This window comes from Sorex fumeus, unplaced genomic scaffold (assembly GCF_029834395.1).
Source record: "Sorex fumeus unplaced genomic scaffold, SorFum_2.1 ptg000028l, whole genome shotgun sequence".
Lineage (NCBI taxonomy): Eukaryota > Metazoa > Chordata > Mammalia > Eulipotyphla > Soricidae > Sorex > Sorex fumeus.
Window position 1 is genome coordinate 11,174,975 of NW_026606085.1, and position 20,760 is coordinate 11,195,734.

The 20,760-nt window shown below is 43.9% G+C and overlaps 1 protein-coding gene across 1 annotated transcript; it reads left to right on the forward strand.

The window, feature by feature from the left end:
• Positions 1-68: 68 nt before the first annotated feature.
• On the forward strand, positions 69-20,607 carry CFAP300 (cilia and flagella associated protein 300). The gene is made up of 7 exons (XM_056115167.1): positions 69-195; positions 288-369; positions 8,141-8,216; positions 16,757-16,923; positions 17,654-17,826; positions 19,078-19,144; positions 19,977-20,607. Exons 1-7 carry the CDS (start codon positions 86-88, stop codon positions 20,103-20,105), a joined length of 804 nt encoding a protein of 267 aa, XP_055971142.1. The 5' UTR covers positions 69-85; the 3' UTR covers positions 20,106-20,607.
• The last annotated feature ends 153 nt before the right edge of the window (positions 20,608-20,760 follow it).

The following is a 20,760-nucleotide window of genomic DNA, read 5'->3' on the forward strand; positions in this document are numbered from 1 at the left end:
CCCGGCCCCTCCCGCCAGGTTGGCCCGACGGCTGAGGCGAAGCGACGCCATGGCAACTGCGGGGATCCCGCTCAGTGTGAGGGTGATGGCGGCGGGGGAACCGGGCGAGCCGGGCCGCTACGGCTTCAGGTTCCTGCCTCAGAAGACGTTCCCGGCCCTGAGCGCGCCCGAGACCGCCAGCCGCCTGCGACAGTGGTGAGGCGGGCTGGCGGCGACGGGCGACGGGCGGCGGGCGGCGGGCGCGGTCCGAGGCCCCCGCCCACCCGGTTCCCTCCCTCTCGCCCCAGGTCCATGCTGGGCAGGGTCCAGGCGCAGGCGTTCGGCTTCGACCGGCCCTTCCAGGCCTATCGCAAGGACGAGTTCGTGATGGTCAGTATGAGGCCCGGGCCCCGCGCGCGGAACGTCCGAGGGACAGGACGGCCGCGAGCGAGCCGCGGGCCGCAGCCGAGAGCCGCCCGCCCCCGCCTGCCCCGAGGCTCGCTCCCCTCTCTCCTCGCCCTCCCCCTCGCAGCCCTCATTCTCTCGCTCTCGTCTCTCCGCCTTCTCTTTTCTCTCGCTCTCTCCCTCAGCGCCCCACCTCTCTCCCTCTCTTCTCTCCTCTCTCCCTCTTCTCTCTCCTCTCGCTCTCTTCCTCTCAGCCCTCCCTCTCTCTTCCTCTCTTCTCTGCTCTCTCACTCTTCCTCTTTCTCTCACGCTCTTTCTCTCTTCCTGCTCTCTTCCTCTCAGCCCTCCCTCTCTCTCTCCCCCCTTTCTCCCTCTCCTCTCTCCTCTCGCTCACTTCCTCAGTCCTCTCTCCCTCTCTCTCTCTTCCTCTCTCTCTCCTCTCTTCCCTCATTCTCATTCTTTCTCTCTCCTCTCTTTCACTTTCTTTCCTCTCGCTCTCTCCCTCTCTTCTCTCCTCTCGCTCTCTTCCTGTCAGCCCTCTCTCTCCCTCTCCTCCCTCTTCTCTCCTCTCTCACTGTTGTTCTCCTCTCTCTCTCTCTCTCTCTCTCCCCTCTCTCTCTCTCTCTCACTGTCTCTTCCTCTCTGTTCTTTCTCTCCACTCTCCTCTCCTTTCTCTGGCTGGCCCAGGTTCATCCTAGGCACTCCCCAGGGCTCTGTGAGCACCACCAGGAGTGATCCCTGAACACAAACAGGAATAGGTCCAGACTTCTGCCAGGCGGGGCCCCAGAACAAAAACAAAAACAGCAAAAAGCATCTTTACAGTGTTGGCCTCTGCCCACCACCAATACAGTGTAGACTCCACAGAACCAGAACAGGGACTTGGTCTTGCTTGAAATACATACATGCATACATACATATATGTGTGTATATAAATATAGATATATATGTATATGTATGTATATATACATATAGGCATATGTATATATGTCTCTGTGTGTGTGTGCATACTCCAGGGACCAAACCTAGGGCCTAGTGCCTCACACAAAGCAGGTGCTCTCCAACTCACCTACATTCCAGGCCCCATAAAGTAGACACAGTTATAAGCGCGGCTTCAGTGTGTTCATCTTCACATTATAAGCTAGATCTCATCACTGCTACCTTTTTAGTACATGACATTCTACCAGTTTTTTATGCCTAATTGTGAAGGTCAGTGTTCAGGGGCTACTCCTGGTGGTGGTGGGTGTCCTTATTGTACTAGGAATTGAGCCCTGGACTTCTACTTTCTCAACCAGATGAACTTTAAGCTCTACATTTTCTCCATCTTAAAAAATACTCCTTCCAAGATCAGGAGCAATAGTACAGCAGGAATGGTGTGTGCCTTGTACGTGACCAACCTAGGTTCCATGTAAAGCATTTGCTCTGTCTCTTAGATTAAAATGTCCGTAAGGGGTTGGAGAGATAGTATAGTGGGTAAAGCACTTGCTTTACACATGGTCAACCCAGGTTCATTCCCCAGCATCCCATACCATATGATCCCTCAAATATCACCAGGAGTGACCCCTCAGCGTCGCTGGGTGTGACCTGATGAAACTAAAACAAAACCCTGATGAATCTTAGATCAAGAGTCAGGTTTCTTTTAATTGACATAACTTTACATTGTAAATATGTGTGCATCACTGAAAACAAACATATACCCCAGTAAATACACTCCTAAAGGCATAAAGTTCTTCAGTTGATCACAGGGTCCAGTTGAATTCCCTGATCTCATCTGACCTAACTCCCTATACTCTAGTCTGGTCAGTAATCTCTTCACTTTCTTTGAGTGGGGTGCCACTTCCTTTCTCAACCATATGACCTTTAAGCTCTATGTTTTCTCCATCTTAAAAAATACTTTTAAGAGCAGGAGCAGTAGTGCAGTAGAAATGGTGCTTGCCTTGCATGTGGCCAACCCGGGTTCCATCTCCAGAATCCCATCAGGTCTTCCAAGCCTGCCAAGAGTGATCTTTGAACACAGAGCCAGGAGTAAGCTCTGGGCACTACTGAGTGTGCCCCCCACTTCCCTACCCGAAAATAAAGCTCCTTCCAGAAATCATGGAACCAACTCAGACTGCTAGATTTTCAGAGATCTTTACTTGCTGACTTTTAAACTGTGCAATTTAAAATCCATTGTGAAAGTCAGCAAATGCTACAGTTCAAGGCTTTTCTTTGGAGGAGTGGAAAGTGACCATTAGCCATGTCTGTGAACTTCATGAAGGTAGGAAGATTCCTTGCCATCTGAATTTGGAATTAAGAAATCAAGTGCACTTTTAGTTGAGTGATGGGAGCAGGAGTCAAATTCAGATGAATACTGGAAGACTGAGAAACAGAACAAAGATTCCCGTTCCACAAACTGTTTAGGAAAGGAGAGTGATATAACTTTAAAGGAATGTGGAAGTAAGGAAAATATTTATTGCAGAAGTTAAACAACAAAGAATAATTCATAGAATCAACAATCTTTCTATGTCCCAATCTAATCTTTTTTTAAAATTTTTATTAGTGAAACACCAAGAGGTACAGTTGTAGACCCCAATCTAATCTTACGGTGTCCTCTGAGTCAGCTGTCCTCATCACATAAACCTCCAGTCACTACTGAAGTTGCTGAGGTTAATGGTTAATCTTCTACACTTTATATTATATTGAATTTTTTTTGAAATTCATTATAGTTGTTTAAGATTTCTCTCAAGGGGCCGCCAGAAAGTAAGTACAGTGGGTAGGGCTCTTACCTTGCACACAGCTGACTAGGGTTCTATTCTCAGCACTGCATAGGGTCCCCTGAGCCCACCAGGAGTGATTCCTGAGCACAGAACCACAAGTAAGTCCTGGACCCAGTGGGGTGTAGCCCCAACACACACCTCCCCATCTCAAGTAAAAAAAAAATCTTCAAGTATTTGGGTTTTATTTCTTTTTCCTCTTCTTTTTCTTTTCCCTTGTGATGACAGGATCACACACATTTGGTAGTGGTGCATCAGAGATCACACTTTCGTGCTGGGATGGGGCTTGAACTTGTGAGGTGGTATTCGTTCCTTCATGCTTACAATAAGAACATTACACCACTGAGCTATTCCAAAACATCATTCTGATTTTGTTGGTACTTGGCATCAAAACCAGAGCCTCATGCATATGAGATGTATGTGCTGTAACACTGAGCCATATTCCCAGCCTTTCACATTTTTGTTTTTAATGTTTCGAGGATCACACCTGAGGTGCTTAAGTATTATTCCCAGTGGTGTTCTGGGAGCATATAGTGCCAGGGACAGAACCCAGGCATCCTGCACACAAATCATATTCCAGCCTGCTGAGGTATTCTTTCCCCAATTCTCCTCAGCCTTCTTAAACTACCAAAACATTTATCATTTCCCTTCAAAGTTAACATCACAGATGTTTATTGAGCAACTGCTATATGTCAGGGCCTGTTCTGTGCCCTAGGGCTATAACAATGAGGCAAAACAAGGCTCCTACCCTTTCAGGGCTTTAATTGGATTGCAGTACTCTCCAGTAACTGCTTCCCCTCTTGCATAGATGGACTGGATTTAGTTCACTGTTCTTGTCTTGATGGATGTGATGTTGTTTGCAGGTTGTGACACTATAAACAATATGATTAAAAAAAAAGATTCCTATTACATATACCTTCTCTGTTAGTGGTTTCATTTCTGCAGGACACACACCCTGAAGTGGAATTTGTTGGATCTTAAGATACGCCTGTGTTTTTGATGACCAAGATAATACCCAATTACTTCCCCAAAAGATTGGAAAGATTCATGCTTTCGTAGCATGTGCAAGTGCATGTTTTCTGGCATGTTAGTCAGGACTTAACAGCTTTGTGAATTGTCAAATTCTGAGAAAAGTGGTTATCATGTGGGTTTTAATTTTATGTATCTCACTGCTCTTGCAGCTGAGTATATTTTTGTAAGTATATTGGCTACTTTTTTCAATTGGTTTTGGGGAGCTAAACCCAGCAGAACTTGTTTTGGTGCTGGGGTTTGAGTCGTCATTGCAAGCAGAGTATGAACTGTAGCACATTTAGCTACCTCCCCAGCCCTGTGTGCGTGTGCGTGTGCGTGTGTGTGTGTACGCGCGCGCGCGCATGTGTGTATACGCATGCCTACGAATCTGTATTGTGTGTCCTGAGGTTTGAGTAGTCAGTGAAGGCAGAGTATGAACTATAACACATTGACATAGATGGGGCTCCCAGCGTGTGTTTATATTTTGGGAGTCACACCCAAAGGTGCTTGGGGGCTATTCTCAGCTCTAGGCTGTGTGCTCAGTATCTCTCCAGGAGATTGTGGGACCATGCAGTGCTGAAGATCCACCCTGGGCCTCCTGCATGCCAAGTGTGTTTGTTCCAGCCACACTGTGTCTTTCACATGACTGCTTTTATCATGTCACCACCTTAAATCAGGTTATTCATTTTTTCTTCTATTTAATAGACTTTTTTAAACCATGAAAATGTCAGCTCTTTCTCCTTTTAATATATATGTTGCAATTTTGTCGTCTCAGCATATTCTCCTTTAAAACATGGATTTTTTGGGTCTGGAAAGATAGTACAGGGATTAAGAGGTATGCCTTGCATACAGCAGACCATGTTTGATTTCTGACTCCCAAGTGCAGCCCTGGGACCCTCCTCAAGCACTGTTAATAATGTTCCTGGAGGCCCTGAGCACCACAGGAGGCCCTGAAAAGCACCAAATCCTCAGGCTCAAGAATTTCCAGCAAGGACACTGGGCCTTTGAGCACTGCTCGGGAGTCCCCTGAGGGGAGATGCAGATAAACAATATTGGAGTTAAGGTTCTTGCCTGGCTTATACCTGACACCACAGGATCCCCTGAGCACTATCAGGATAAACCCCCAAGTACTACTGGCCTGGCCCTAAACTTGAACAAAATAAAGCCTTAAAAGCAGAGAAAAGAAAAAGACTATCTTTCCTATCTACTCAGCACCTTCTGAACATACATATGATTTAGGGATGATTCTTATCCTTGTCTATAGGAAGTTCAAAGTGAAACCCAAAACAGTTGTCCCTCTTGCACTCAGAGCAAGTACCCGGAGGCCCAGATGACTGGTGTGCTTCATCAATGCAGGCCGCATTTCAAGATGAATGACACAGGGAAGGGGGTGTCAAGGAAGTCCATGACACTGCCAAGGTGGCCACAGCCAGGTCCAGCTCACAGTGGGCCAGTAACTCCACTATGAATGTAAACACTGTTGTAGCCATATTACCTAAGTAAATTTCTTAAATTAGAAATCTCTGGAAAGGGGCTGGAGTGATAGTACAGCAGGTAGGGCGTTTGCCTTGCTAGCAGCCAACCCGGGTTCAATCTCAGCATCCCATATGATTCCCCAAGCACTGCCAGGAGTAATTCCTCAGTGCAGATTCAGGAGTAACCCCTGTGCATCACCAGGTGTGATCCAAAAAGCACCCCCCCCCAAAAAAAAAAAAACTTTAAAAAATTCCCAGAAAATTCTTTGACTATTTTTCTGCCATCATTTTTAGGAAGTCAAATTTATTACTTTTCTATGTGCTTCTTGGATACAATTAAATTGATGATTATTTTTATATTTGGTTATTGGAGGGTGTGATTATTACTAAGCTAATTACAATATTAAAAGAAAACAAAATTTAAATATTAACCATCTGGATTTCACTCTGTTATTATTTTCTTTTTTTTTCTTTTTTTGTAGGAGTACTGCTATTTATTCAGCCACTGATTAGCTGATTGAATTGTGCATGAACTCCACCTTACTTTTTTTTTCTTTTTCCATTTTTTATAATTTTATTTATTGAATCACCGTGAGAGCAGTTACAAAGCTTTTGGGTCTAAGTCTCATTCATACAATGAAACACCCATACCTTCACCAGTGCCCATTCTCCACCACCAAAAATCCCAGTATACCCCCATCCCACACCCTCCCCCTGCCTGTGGGGCAGATGATTTCTACATTACTCTCTCTCTACTTTGATCACATTCACTATTTCAACATCAGACCCACCATTATTTAAGATTTTACCCCAACACTCAGATCTGCTGAAAAGGCAACAATAGACAATTTGTGTTCTATTGCTGGTTATGAATAACATATGATGTCGTGTGGCTGCAGTAGGGCCATGTGGTTTTGAAATTCTGAAATTTTAACACTTAAATCTGGAGGGATTTCTGCCAAAAGCCACTGGGTTTAGAGATCTGCTCCTGAGTCTCTGGGATCATGGCCGTTGAGCAGCTTGATGAGGAGCCAAAGAGGCCATTTGTGGGTGATGACTTGGGGTCTCATTGGGGTGGGGAAGACAGGCCCGGCTCCACCTCCCCCACCCCATCCTGTGAGACATAACAAGTTTCGTCACTGCAGGCCCAAGCCCGACTGTCCAATGGCCTCTGGAGGATGACAGCCACCAAGTCGCCAAGAGGGAGCAGGCGGAGGGACAGCACCCATTCCCCCCTGGGGTGGCCCAGCGACAGTAACCTACTGCAGGGTCCGGACACATTTTGACAAAAGCTGCTGGGTTTTGAGATTTGTTTCTGAGTCTCTGGGATCAAGGCCGTTGAGCAGCTTGATGAGGAGCCAGAGAGGCCGTTTGTGGGCGATGACTTGGGGTCTCGTTAGGGTGGGGAGGACAGGCCTGGCTCCACCTCCCCGCCATCCCGTGAGACCCAACAAGTTTCGTCACTGCGGGCCCAAGCCTGACTGTCCAATGGCCTCTGGAGGATGACAGCCACCAAGTCGCCAAGAGGGAGCAGGCAGAGGGACAACACCCTTTCCTCCCTGGGGTGGCCCGGCAACACCCTTTCCTCCCTGGGGTGGCCCGGCGACAGTAACATACTGTGGAGTCCGGATGCATTTCTGCCAAATGCCACTGGGTTTTGAGATTTGTTTCTGAGTCTCTGGGATCATGGCCATTAAGCAGCTTGATCAGAAGCCAGAGAGGTCATTAGTGCACCATGACTTGGGGTCTCGTTGGGGTGGGGAGGACAAGCCTGGCTCCACCCTCATCACGTGAGGCCCTGTGTGTCTCATCACTGGGGGCCCAAATGTGACTATCCAGTGGCCTCAGACGGATGGCGGCCACTGGGCCGCCAGGGGGAGTAGGCCAAGGCACGAAACCTATTCCCACCTGGGTTGGCCCAGCACCAGTAGCCTACTGCAGAGACCAGACACATTTCTACCTAAAGCCACTGGGTTCTGAAATTCGTTTCTGAGTCTCTGGGATCATGTCCATTAAGCAGTTCAATCAGGAACCAAAGAGGCCTTGCCTCCAATTATATAGCTGAGCCGGAGGTGGTGTGTGGGTGTGTTTCCCACATACCTAACTTTTGGCCGTTTACTTTCTTGGTAAACTTTGCCCCAAGTTTTTGGGGTCTGGTCAAAGGCACAGCAGCAATTTGGGGGTATCTGGAAGTCTGAAGGCACCATGAGGCTGCTGATGCACTCACCTCACAGGTACAGATTGACCTGCTGGCGGCACCATACCCCCTCTGTTATTATTTTCTCTATATTAAATTATACCTAAAAGGTATCTGTACTTAAACATGGAATGTTATTCAGCTGTTAAAATTGAAAACAATTTCTTTATAAAAATCTTTCTAGTAATTTTACTAGTTAAAATTTGCCACTTCCCATTTTAATTCACTTTTTCAGTTATTTTACTATAGTTATTATTGTTAATACTATCTACTATTATTTAAAATAAAGTATCTAACTTGTTCCCCTTGAATTTGTATTCTAGGCATTTTTCAAGGACCCAAATGTTATTTCCAATTTGAAGTTACTTTCAGAATCTTCTGGAGACTGGGTTACATTAGGTAAATAAGACATTTTCTTTTTTTCTAAATACTGAATTACTGTTACAACAAATTTTGTCTCAGGACCATTTGGTGTTGAAAAAGAAATTGTAGTGAATGATTTGTTTGTTTGATAACATCAGGATCAGGTCCACTGAGCTGTGCAGGGCTTCTCTGCCTGCCCTCTTAGAGCCCGCTGCTCATCCTGGCTTAGCATAGCAGGATTTTTCTCTTTTCTCTCATTTGGAAAGTATTTAATGCGCAGCTTCCAGATATTTATTGTTCCTGCCAGATGTAGGGAAACATTTAGTTGGGTAAGAGCAAACCATACTCAAGAAACTTGTCAATATGTGTAAAAAAAATTACTTGTGTGCATGCAATATAGTCTCCACATACATAAAAATGCTTCTGTAGCAGCGGGAACAAGAGGAAGGTGGGGGTGGAGGGTGCTGATCTGCCCAGGAGAAAGCGTTTGTAAGCTTCCACTGATATCTGAGCATCAGGCAAAACCTCTCTCAGGACAGGGTCATGGATTTGTGACAGAGAAGCAGCCACCATGAAATTCTTTTTGTCCTTTTGATTTTTGGGCCCCACTTGGCACTTCTTAGGGCTTACTCCTGGCTCTGAGCTCAGGGATCACTCCTGGAAGAGTTCTGGAGACTGTATGGGGTGTTGCGGGTGGAACCCAGGTCAGTCACACGCAAGGCAAGCTCCCTACTATCATTTTGGCCCCTTTTAAACTTATATTTTATTGGTTTTTGGAAACACTTAGCTGTGCTCACAAGTCACTCCTGGAAAGATTCAGAGGACCACATGGGGTGCTAGGGATCAAATCTAGGTCCAGTATATGCAAGGCAATCATAGCCACTATACTATCTTTCTAGCCTTAACCTTGATACTTTCTTTTTTGTTTCTTTGTTTGTTTGTTTTTGGTCTTTTTTTTTTTTTGCTTTTTTTGGGGGAGTCACACCCAGTGATGCACAGGGGTTACTCCTGGCTTTGCACTCAGGAATTACTCCTGGTGGTGCCCGGGGGACCATATGGGATGCTGGGAATCAAACCTGGGTCGCATGCAAGGCAAATGCCCTACCCACTATGCTATCACTCCAGCCCAACCCTGAAACTTTTTTGAAAATTATGCCTGCACCTGAGAGATAGTACAGGAGTAAGAAGACCTATCTTGGGAGCAACTGAATCAGTTTGATCTAAAGAATTGGATGTGGTCCTCTGAGCACTGCCAAGAGTAATTCCTGAGCACAGAGCCAGGAGTAAGCCACTAGTACGGCTGATGTCACAAACAAAAACAAACAATAATAAATGCATGAATGCTATATTTTTAATTTTAGACTGAGGTCTCTTATGGTATAAATGATCCCATTTCAGGCTGCAGAGATAGTACAGTGAGTAAAGTGCTTACCTTACATATGGCTCACCCACGTTCAATCCCTGGCATTTTGTATGAGCCCACCAATAGTGATTCCTGAGTGCAGAGCCAGGAGTAATCCCTGAGCACTACTATATGTGGCCCCAAAAGCAAAATAAATAAATAATTCCATTTAGAAGGATAGTCTGCTTTGTAAAATGGATTTATGCTCATTGAAATTCAAGTTTATTTCAAATTTGGGATATTTTGGTACATTCTTACATTTCATTGTCATGGAATTTTAGTAGTCTTATATAGAATTTAGTTTAAAGTAGGTGCAGGAGAGGTAGTACAGCTGGGAGGGAGCTTGCCTTGCACGCAGTCGACCGTATTTGGTCCCTGGCATCCTCAAGGCCCACGGGGAATGATCCCTGAGGTCAGAGGCAAGAGTAAGCCCTGAGCAGAGCCAAGTGTGGCCCAAAACAAACCCAAAAAAAGAAACCAAGAACCGAAACCCCTTTAGTTTAAAGCATTAGTCAAGAACAAAATTATGGACAATTCACATGTTTCACATGTTAGATTTAGTAGGTCATATTTTACTGCTTTTGGCTAAAGACCATGGCAAAATTTAGAGCAAAATCTGGTACAATGTGACCTTGAAACTGTTCGTAAAGTTAAACCAAGTGTACTTACCAATTAAAAATCTTCAAATAAAAATCTTCCAAAGGAAGTCATCTATATATATAAACATTTATCTTAATCAACAACAATAATAAAAAGTTAAGTTCACCAAAACACATATTGTCTTTCCCTATATAGATACAAATTTCACACCAAAAAACCCCCACTTTTTAAAAATGCTCACACATGAGGGGCTGTAGCTATAATATAGTAGATAAGGCACTTACGCGTAGATGGTCAACCCAGGTTTGATTCCTGGCACCTTATATGATCCCCCAATCCCTCCCAGGAGTCATTCCTGAGTGCAGAGCCAGGAGTAAGCCCTGGGCACAGCCAGGTTTGACCCCGAAACCAAACCAGCAACAAAAATTTCACACATGCCTCACAATTAACTTCTAAGTTGGAGTTATACGGTGAACTCAGATCCAGACTAAAGACCTGTCCTCACCGCTGCTACTCGGACACTGGTGGGGCAATCTGGAAAGCACCAAATAAATGTGCAATATAGTGGCACTATGGGTCTCCTAAAATACAGAGACCAGAGGCTGGAAATAGTACAGTGGGTGAGGTGTTTTCCTTGCTCACAGCTGACCCACACCAAGCACAGCTGGGTGTGGTCTGCCCCCAAAATTAGAAACCAGATGTTGGAAACCAATTGCTCCAAAGCAGTAGCAGGTGCTGCTGACTGGATTGTATTCCCTAATCCACACCAAATTCTTGTGTTGATGCCTTAATCCCCAATGTGTTAGTATTTCAAGAGGAGACCTTTGAGAGATACTTAGGTTTAGACAAGTCTTGAGGGACTCTCACAATGTGATTAGTGCCCCTTACAGGAAGAGAATGAGAGAGCAGAGCTCTCTGCCTTATGTGGACACAGGGGGGCCGGGGGACGGGTAGCTGTCCTATATCAGCACCACTTGATTTTGGGCTTCCTGCCCTCCAGATCTGTGGGAAAGAGCTGTCTGCTTAAGCTTCCTTTTCCAAGAGATTTGGTGACAGCAATGTGAGCAGGCCAACACAGACTGTAGCTGGGACCTGAGTGCTCCTATAAGGAATATCTAGGATGCGGAAGAGTCTTTGAAACTGCAATGGGTATAGGCTGGAGGCTTCTGAGGTTCGTGCTAGAAATACATTGTTCAAGGTTATTTCCAGTGAGGTCTTGGGTGGAACTGAGAAACTGCATGAAGGGCTGTCCTGTTAGAAAATAAAAGATGACTTGAAGGCCAGGGACGTAGCTCAGTAGTAGAGCACTTACCTTTCAGGTGTGAGGTTGGCTTGATTCCCAGCACTGCCAAAACAAAACAAAAACAGGTCTGAAGAGATAGTACTATCAGGGTAGCCTTTTTCTAGCATGCAACCAACCTGGATTCAATCCCCAGCACTATATATAGTCCCCTGCACCTGCCAGGAGTAATCCCTGAGCACAGAGCCAGGAGTAATCCTTGAGTACCGCTGAGTGTGGTCCCAAGACCCAAAGCAAAGCAGATGAAATAGGAGATAGTAAGGCTGAATTGTGTTCTAGTGTGTTGTGGAAGGCAGACCTTGTGCATGAAAAAATTTGAAATTTAACTAAAGAGATTTCTAAGAGTGTAGAAGGAATGGTTTGTTTCCGTCCTGATTTTGGTCAAATATGAAAGGAGGCAGATCAAAGGAGTTGTTTAGCAAAACGCAACCAGAACTGTAAAAGATGGGACATTCTTATTCTCTGCATTGTTGCAAAAACAGAACAGTTCTGTGCCAGGGGTGCTACTCAAATAGAAGAGCGTGTCCTCTCCTGTTCCCCAAGCCAACACCCTTAGTCCCACTGGATGCAGCCCCAGGGCCTGAAGAAAACACGAAGGGTGTGGCTGATCAACTCAGAGACCTGATGGTCCTTTCTCCAGAAGCCAGAATGAGGTGGGGTGGTTCTACCTTAGACACTGCCAGTATGAACTAAGGAGAGCAAGAAATGAGAGACAATGAAGGCAGCCTGTCAGGTTACTCAGGCCCTGGAGGACCCAGCGAGAGAGCCTCTCAGCTGCATACATGCACGGTTCTTCACTGCCCACCACTCACCATGACCTCATTCAGCTAATTAACTCCCCCAAGGCCCCATTTTCAAATACCATCACTTTGGGTGTAAAGACTTCCTCTTAGAGAGACAAAACTCTCTCCATATTCCCATACGTCAGGTTAAGTTGTTTGGATTTAAGTGCTTTCTCTCCCCATACAAACTCCTGGCACTCTGCACGTCCGAGCCAGAAAAGCTTTATTAAAATGGCACACTGCCCAGTGTCCGTCTCTCACCCTGTGGCCACCAGCCCACCTCTGAAGGCTGTCTGGCTCCTCACCACGCTTGTTCTTTGATCATATTGCTTGACCTACTCTATCATTTTCTATGATCTTCTTTTCACTTTAATCCCTTGGGGGATTTTGCCTCTGAAACAAAAGGAGCTTTTCTTAGCAGCATAGCTTTTGAAATTACGGAGGCATCCACAGTTTCTGGCTCCAGGAATCTTTCTTGCCCAGCTTAGGATCTCAACTAGATGGTCAGCCAGAGGGAAGAAGGCAAATAATCATAAGTGTTCATTTCCTCAGGATTTTTGTGAGGTAGTGTCCTAGCTGTTCTCAGCACTTATTCCTGGTTCTGAGCTCAGGGATCACTCCTAGAGGCTCAGGGATCCATGAGGGACACTGGGAATTGAACTTGGGTCAGCTCTACAAGGCAAAGGCCCAATCCCCTGTACTGTCTCTCAAGCCCCACTCAGTATTATTACTTCCTGGAACTATAAGCAAAAGGAAACCTGCCTTTCTCTCTGAGTGAATGTATATATGTATATTTGCATGCATAAGAGAATGAGAGGTTCATTAGGGTACCAATAAAAGCACTCTCTCTCTCTCTCTCTCTCTCTCTCTCTCTCTCTCTCTCTCTCCACAACCCCCCCCCCCACACGCACACACACACCGCCCACAACCAACTGTGCTCTGAGCTTAGTCCTAGTTCTGTGTTTGGGGATCTTGTTAGTAGGCTCAGCGGACCATAAGAGGTGCTGGGTCTAGAACCCGGTTCCAGCATTCGCCAGGCAAGTGCCTTACCTGCTGTAGGCTTCACTCTCCGGCTTCTGCATTTCTGTTTCTCTGTTTTTCTGTAATTTAATAGAACTGCTAGGGATCCAAGTGATAGAACATGAGGTAAGGCGCTTTCCTTGCATGTGAGGCTCTGGCTTGAATCCCTGGCATCACATATATTTCTTCAAGCACCCCCCTTAGCAGTGGCTGAGGCCCCCAAACAAACAAAATGAACCTGTTTTCTTGTGGTGGTACTGGTGGTGTTTTTTATTTTCTGGGGTTGGGGGAGCAGCAGTGTATTTTGGACCACACCCAGCAGTGGTCAGGATATAGGCCTGGCTTTCCACTCCTGGTGGGCTTGTGTGACCATGTGTGGTGCTGGGGATCAAACCAGGTCAGCCCCATGCAAGGCGAGCACCCTGCCTGCTGTACTGTGTCCCTGGCCCCAAAATGAACCTGTTTTCTATTGCACGTGCACGTGTGCACACGCGCACGCGCGCGCGCGCGCGCGCGCGCACACACACACACACACACACACACACAAAACTCTGTTCTTGAAAGACACATCCAGGAAATAAGTAGGGAGGGAGGAGAACTATTTCTTCAATTCCAGACTTATGAAAACTTGATTGATACCTGGTTTGAAAATTTACCTTGACATGGAAACTTTTTTTTTTTAAATAAACACTGTGAGGTCACAGGGAAGGCATTTTTTAAAATGAAGAAAAAGGGGGGTATGGTGCCACCAGCAGGTCAATCTGTACCTGTGAGGCGATTACATCAGCAGCCTGATGGCACCTTCAGACTTCCAGATACCCCAAAATTGCTGCTGTGCCTTTGGCCAGACCCCAAAGTCTTGGGGCAAAGTTTACCAAGAAAGTAAACGGCCAAAAGTTAGGTATGTGGGAGACACACCTACAAACTACCTCTAGCTCAGCTATATACTTGGAGGCACGGCCTCTCTGGTTCCTGATCAAACTGTTTAACAGCCATGATCCCAGAGACTCAGAAACAAATCTCGAAACCCAACAGCTTTTGGCAGAAATGCATCCAGTCCCTGCAGCGGGTTACTGGCGCTGGACCACTCCAGGTGGAAATAGGTTTTAGTGCCTTGGCCTGTTCCCCCTGGCGGCCCAATGGCCGCCATCCTCCAGAGGTCACTGGATAGTCAGGTTTGGGCCTGCAGTGGTGAGACACATGGGGCCTCATGGTATGGGGGTGGAGCCGGCCCTTTCTTCCCCGTCCCAACAAGACCCCGAGTCGTCACCCACGAACAGCCTCTCTGGCTCCTGATCAAGCTGCTTAATGGCCATGATCCCAGAGACTCAGAAACAAATCTTGAAACCCAGCGGCTTTTGGCAGAAATGCGTCCAGACTGCGCAGTGGGTTACTGTTGCCGGGCCACCCCACGGGGGAAAGGGTGCTGTCCCTCCGCCTTATCCCCCTAGGCGGCTCGGTGGCCACCATCTGCGAGAGGCCATTGGACAGTCAGGTTTGGGGCCTCAATGATGAGACACGCGGGACCTCACGGGATGGGGGTGGAGCCAGCCCTTTCCTCCCCATCCCAACTAGACCCCGAGTCTCCACCCACAAACGGCCTTTCTGGCTCCTGATCAAGCTGCTTAATGGCCAAGATCCAAGAGACTCAGGAACAAGTCTCGGAACCCAGCAGGTTTAGGCAGAAATCCCTCCAGATTTAATTGTTAAAATTTCAGAATTTCAAAATCTCGTGGCCACTACTACAGCCATGCGACATCATATGTTATTCATAACCAGCAATAGAAAACAAATTGTCTACTGTTGCCTTTTCAGCAGATCTGAGTGTTGGGGTAAAATCCCAAATAATAATGGTAGGTCTGGTGTCAAAATATTGAATGTAATCAAAGTAGAGAGAGTAATATGGAAATCAATGGAAATCATCTGCCCCACAGGTAGGGGGAGGGTGTGGGATGGGGTATACTGGGGTTTTGGGGGATGGAGAATGGGCACTGTTGAAGGTATGGGTGTTTCATTGTATGACCGAGACTTAAACCTGAAAGCTTTGCAACTGCTCTCACAGTGATTCAATAAATAAAATTATAAAAAATTATAGCACAGCGGGTAGGGCGTTCGCCTTACACGCGGCCAACATGGCCGACCCGAGTTCGATTCCTCCGCCCCTCTCGGAGAGCCCGGCAAGCTACCGAGAGTATTCGATATGCCAGACACAGTAACAACAAAGTCTCCAATGGAGACGTTACTGGGCCCGCTCGAGCAAATCGACGATCAACGGGAGGGCCTTTACTTACTTACTTTTTAAAAAAGTAAGGTGGAGTTTATGCCCAATTCAATCAGCTAATCAGTGGCTGAATAAATAGCAGGACTCCTACATAAAAAAATTTTTTTTAAAAATGAAGAAAAACAATTTCAAGATATTCTAAAGGACTTTTAAAAAATACCCATTACTAATAATTAAAATTTTTGTGGGGTTTGAGGGATAGTACAGGGTTACTTGCCCTGCATGTGGCCAACCCATTTTCATATCCGATAACCACATATGGTTCCCAGAGCACCACTGGATGAAGCCCAAAAGATGAAAAGTAAAAATTTTTGGTGATATGAATGATAAAACATTTAACATACTACCAATCCCAAATGGTGCAAAGCAACTCCTGTGTGTTAATAGGCATCTCTTTAAAAAATTATATAGGCATCATGATTTTACAATACTGTTGATGATCAAGTCTCAGACGTCACCAGTGTCAGAGTCCCTTCAGCAATGCCCCAAGGTCCCCCTGCCACTCCCTTGGCAAACTCAGTTCTTTAGGTCACCTGTCAGGATCTGTTGCCATTGGACATTAGGTACTCCATACTGTTTTTTTTTTTGTTTGTTTAAATAAATATGCTAGCATTAGAGCACATCCCACCATACATGGGTCCTGAGTTCCATATCAGGCCCCACGGGCCCCCAAGCCTCCAACACCCGCCCCATATACTGATGGGTATATATCCTGAGCACTTCTGGTGTGTGGTCCTTTAAAAAAAAAAAAAAGAAAGAAAAAGAAAAACTGGTAAAACTTATTTAAGAAGTTCCTACTACACGATGTTTTCAAAAAAATTCTCATTTACATACCCTAAATCTGAAAAACAGTAAGGGTTTGGTTTGGTTTTGTGGTACCAGGGATTGAATATACAGGGCTTCACACATACAAGACAGGGCTTCACACATACATACAGGGCTTCACACATACAAGACAAACTCAGGAGTATAACACTGAGCTAGCCCTGGAATGGTAATATTTTGTAAACTTTCAATAATTAATAAAATGATGAGCTGCAAAATTTAAAATTTTTAAGTTTCTAACGTTCCATTTAAGTATATCAAGATATGTCATTATTGGTTACTTCTTAGGGTTTACATAATGCTGTTTGTTTTAGAATAATAGGTAATGCTAAATTTTTATATTTATAAAATCCTTTTTTCCCCCAGGAACTGAAGTGAAAAAAATTGAAGCTATAAACGTTCCTTGCACACAGATATCCATGTCATTTTTTAATCGGTTGTATGCTGAAAATATTGTGCGAGACAATGGACATATTGTGAAATGTTTAGATTCTTTTTGTGACCCTTTTGTTATTTCTGATGAGTTGCGAAAAGTAAGTACAGAATTTAAATTTCTCACAAGAGAATTTGTCAGCAGTGCATAATATCCACAATTTCACCTGCCAAAAAATATAAAATGGCTCTTAGTGAAAGATAATAACCTTTGGTGATGCTGGCATTAGGGGTTTTCTTCTGGAGTGGCAGGTCTACCATCCTTGTCTGTGTTTCAGTAGTTGTCAGCCTGCTGCACCTTAGAGCCAGGAGAGACGGCCCAGCAACCCTGCTGGCACCTGGCGCGTGCACAGCAACTGAGCAGCGAGCAGAGTGGACTTCTCTACACAAGGACCCTTTGCTATGGTCGAGGGTACTTAGCTTTACAGAATAGGGATTCAAATCAAGCATTTGCTGGTAATAACTCATAAATTTATTTTAGAACAATTTTTGGTTGTTTTTGTTTGGGGATCACTCCTGGTGCTGCTCAAGGGCCCTTCCTGTCTGTATGCTTGGGAATAACCCCTGGAGGCACCTTACCCTCTGGACTGTCATGTTTCCTGACTCCCATATTCAATGATGGGGCTCTAGCAGTGCTCTGGGGATCCTAAGCAGTGCTGGGATTGAATCTCAGCTTCTCGCAAGCCTGTGTGCTATCCCTGGCTCTAAGAACTGGTTCTTAAAATTAGAACCCAGATTATCTTTGCATACATTAATTGGATATTTTGAAAACATAAAGGTTAGAACCTCAGATTACATTACATTCTTATGACTGTTTTCCTTTTTTCATAGGTTTTACTAGAGGAAGACTCAGAAAAATATGAAATATTCAGCCCAGAGGATAGAGAAGAATTCCTGTTTCGTCTATTCAAACATCTTTGCCTTGGTGGAGCTCTCTGTCAGTATGAAGATGTGCTTAAACCCTATTTGGAAACAACAAAGCTCATCTATAAGGATCTTCTGAGGTATAGTCGCTAGATTACTATATGGAAATATCTGGTCAAGAGGGTGTTTAACTATGGTGGGATTCCATAGGCTCTGTTTGTTTGTGGTCATGTTACCAAACAAAGTGCGGGACAGCAGCATGCCCCTAAATCCCTTCTGATAGCTTCCTCCCTTCTCTCCCAAGCAGAAAAACTCCTACATTTTCCTGGACTTCTTCCCTGTATCTTCACATATGTAGTGAGGGAAAGCAGCACTTCCCCTGATAAAGAGTTATACTCACACATAAAAATACTATCTTAGATACATACATGTTTGTGGAGGATTGGGGTTGATTGTGTAGGTGCAGGCTACAGCAGGTGAGGGTCAGGAAAGAGGACTGGACCATTGGACTCTGCATAAATACTGGTCAGTGGAATGTCTTGGATCTATTGTTTAATTTCTACTATTATAATTGTTATATGAGATGCAGTATATGAAGATATTTTGCATTATAAAGCAAAAGCATTATAAAGCCTATATGTCCATGTGTAACAGAGAGCTCTGTATCAGTGGCTTCAGTTCCCAGCAATTGGCTTCCTCAGGCAATCCTTTGTGTGGTGAAACTGAGAGAAAAACTATTTGTTGTGATGCTGAGAATTGAACCCAGGGTCTCACACCTGCAAGGCAAATGCTTCCCTACTCAGCACAAATGAGGTGATATTTTTGTTTTTGCTAGGGGGTGACACCATGCAGCATTGGGGAGCTACTACCTGCTCTGTGCTCGGGGTCATTCCTGGTACTTGGGTGAAATCACATGGGTTGGGACAGTTAGGTCAAGAGATTGAATGCACATTTCGCATGCCGAAAGCCCAAGTTTGATCCTGAGCACAGAACTTGAGAGGAACCCCTGAATAACCTTTGAAACACAAAAGATAATGAAAGCTTTCAAATTAAGTAACAATAAACATAGGAATAACCATATCCTGTTTAAACTATTCTAGTTGGATATTACAAACTTTCCTACTTTATATAATGAATTAGAGCTCCTGAATACTTAAAAGACATCAATATTTTACTTTATTATTATTATTATTATTATTATTATTATTTGTTTGATTAGGGTCACACATAGCGGCTTCACACTTGGCAGTCAGTCCCAGCAATGTTCAGGAGGGGTCAGACCTCAGCCTCCTTTGTACCTTTTTGAATGTCCTATCAAGCCTGATTTCAGTATTTTAGATGTCTATGTCAATGCATTTTATATTTAAGGTGTATCTTTCCTCCTATTTTAGTGTTCGAAAGATTCCTCAAACAAAGAAAATACAAATAACATCTTTTATCTTTAAAGTTACTGCATATGTAAGTATTGAGGGAAATTTTACAACCAGTTGGCTATTAATTGGCTTATAACTGTTAGCAGCTAAGATGATTTTATACCTCAAATAAGAGATGATACTTAGTTTTCTGTTAACATAAAAATTGATCAAGTATGCTTTTATTAGGAGAACAGTATGAACAACCTCCCTTCCTTTTTATGTTTTGAGTCTGATCAGAGTTCTTACTGGTCTTGGAGCTATGGCTAAATCTATGACTCAGGTGGAACAGAGCAAAGCTCTTGATTGATTAAATACCTTTGTAAGACAGACAAAAAAGAAATGCCACAAATATCTTTATATCACAGAGATAATACTTGAAAATTTATATCACAGAGAAAATACTTCAAAAAATTAATTAATTTTAAATACATGTTGGATAATTTTGAAGTATATTTAATCACTCAACAGCTATTCCTTGAATATCTCTAGTGTGTCAGCTACTGTTGGACAAGGGCACAGTAATTAAAAAAAATAGTCCATGTCTTCATAATACCACACATAATACTGTGTTCCTTAAGAAAGAAAAGAGAGGAGGAGATTATAAAGTAGAAAATTTTACAATATTAACATTTTCATTTAAAAGCAGTTTTTAAACGAGTTTTACCTTTGATTATAAATTCATAAAAGCCAGAAATTCTTTATATTTACACAGAATTTATGCCTATGTATTGTTAGCACAAGAGATGGCTGTTCATAAAGCAGTGCCAATTTATTGTTGATGATTTTTTATGTTTCATATCTACACATATCTACATAGTTATCAAGTTGATGGTTATGTAAGCAAAGCTGTATGCTAAGTGGTTTGTCTTTTCTAGGATTCCATTGGTGTGTGCTATCCATCCACGAAGACCCATGAACAGACATTTTCTTACTTTATTGTGGATCCTTTTAGACGTCACCTTCATGTTTTCTACCACAGCTATGGGATGGGGGACATGTCCTAACCATGTCTTTAAAAAAAAATTTTCCATGTTTACTATTTTAAATTTTTACCAATTATTAAGTTTTTCTACTGACTGATACACATTTACTTTATATACTAATTCAAGTAAAAATATCAAGAATCTGTTTAAGCAAAGAAAATAAATAACCAAGATTAAATCTGTTTAGAATCCTAACCCAAGAACCAAATTCTATCCCTAACATAATCAGTACCTATACAATTGTGGTGGAAAATCAGAACTGAAAGTTGTTTATATTTGCTTTATTAAGATTCAAGTGATTATTCCATTTTCTTTGTATTTTAGTTTAAAAGCTAATTGATTCTGTGTTGAAATTGTGGCAGAAAACTAAATTTTCTATAGGGATCCCTAATTATTATCACTGAATTATTAGCCTTTACATTTTGACTTTCATTTCACTACAGCTCTTCATTGCAAAAAGATTTACATCTCTTGTGTTGTGAAGAATAATCCCTTGTTCTTATTTCATGCACTTTAAATCTCAATAAATGATAGTGCTCTGAAGTAATGGGACTCTTCTGTCACTTGGTGAAGCTGTAGTTCTGGTGGAGGAGAGCTGGAGCACAAGCCCTGCACCTCGAAGGACCTGCTCGAGTTCTTAGTACTGCTGGGAGCACCCTGAGTAGTGCCCTTGGAG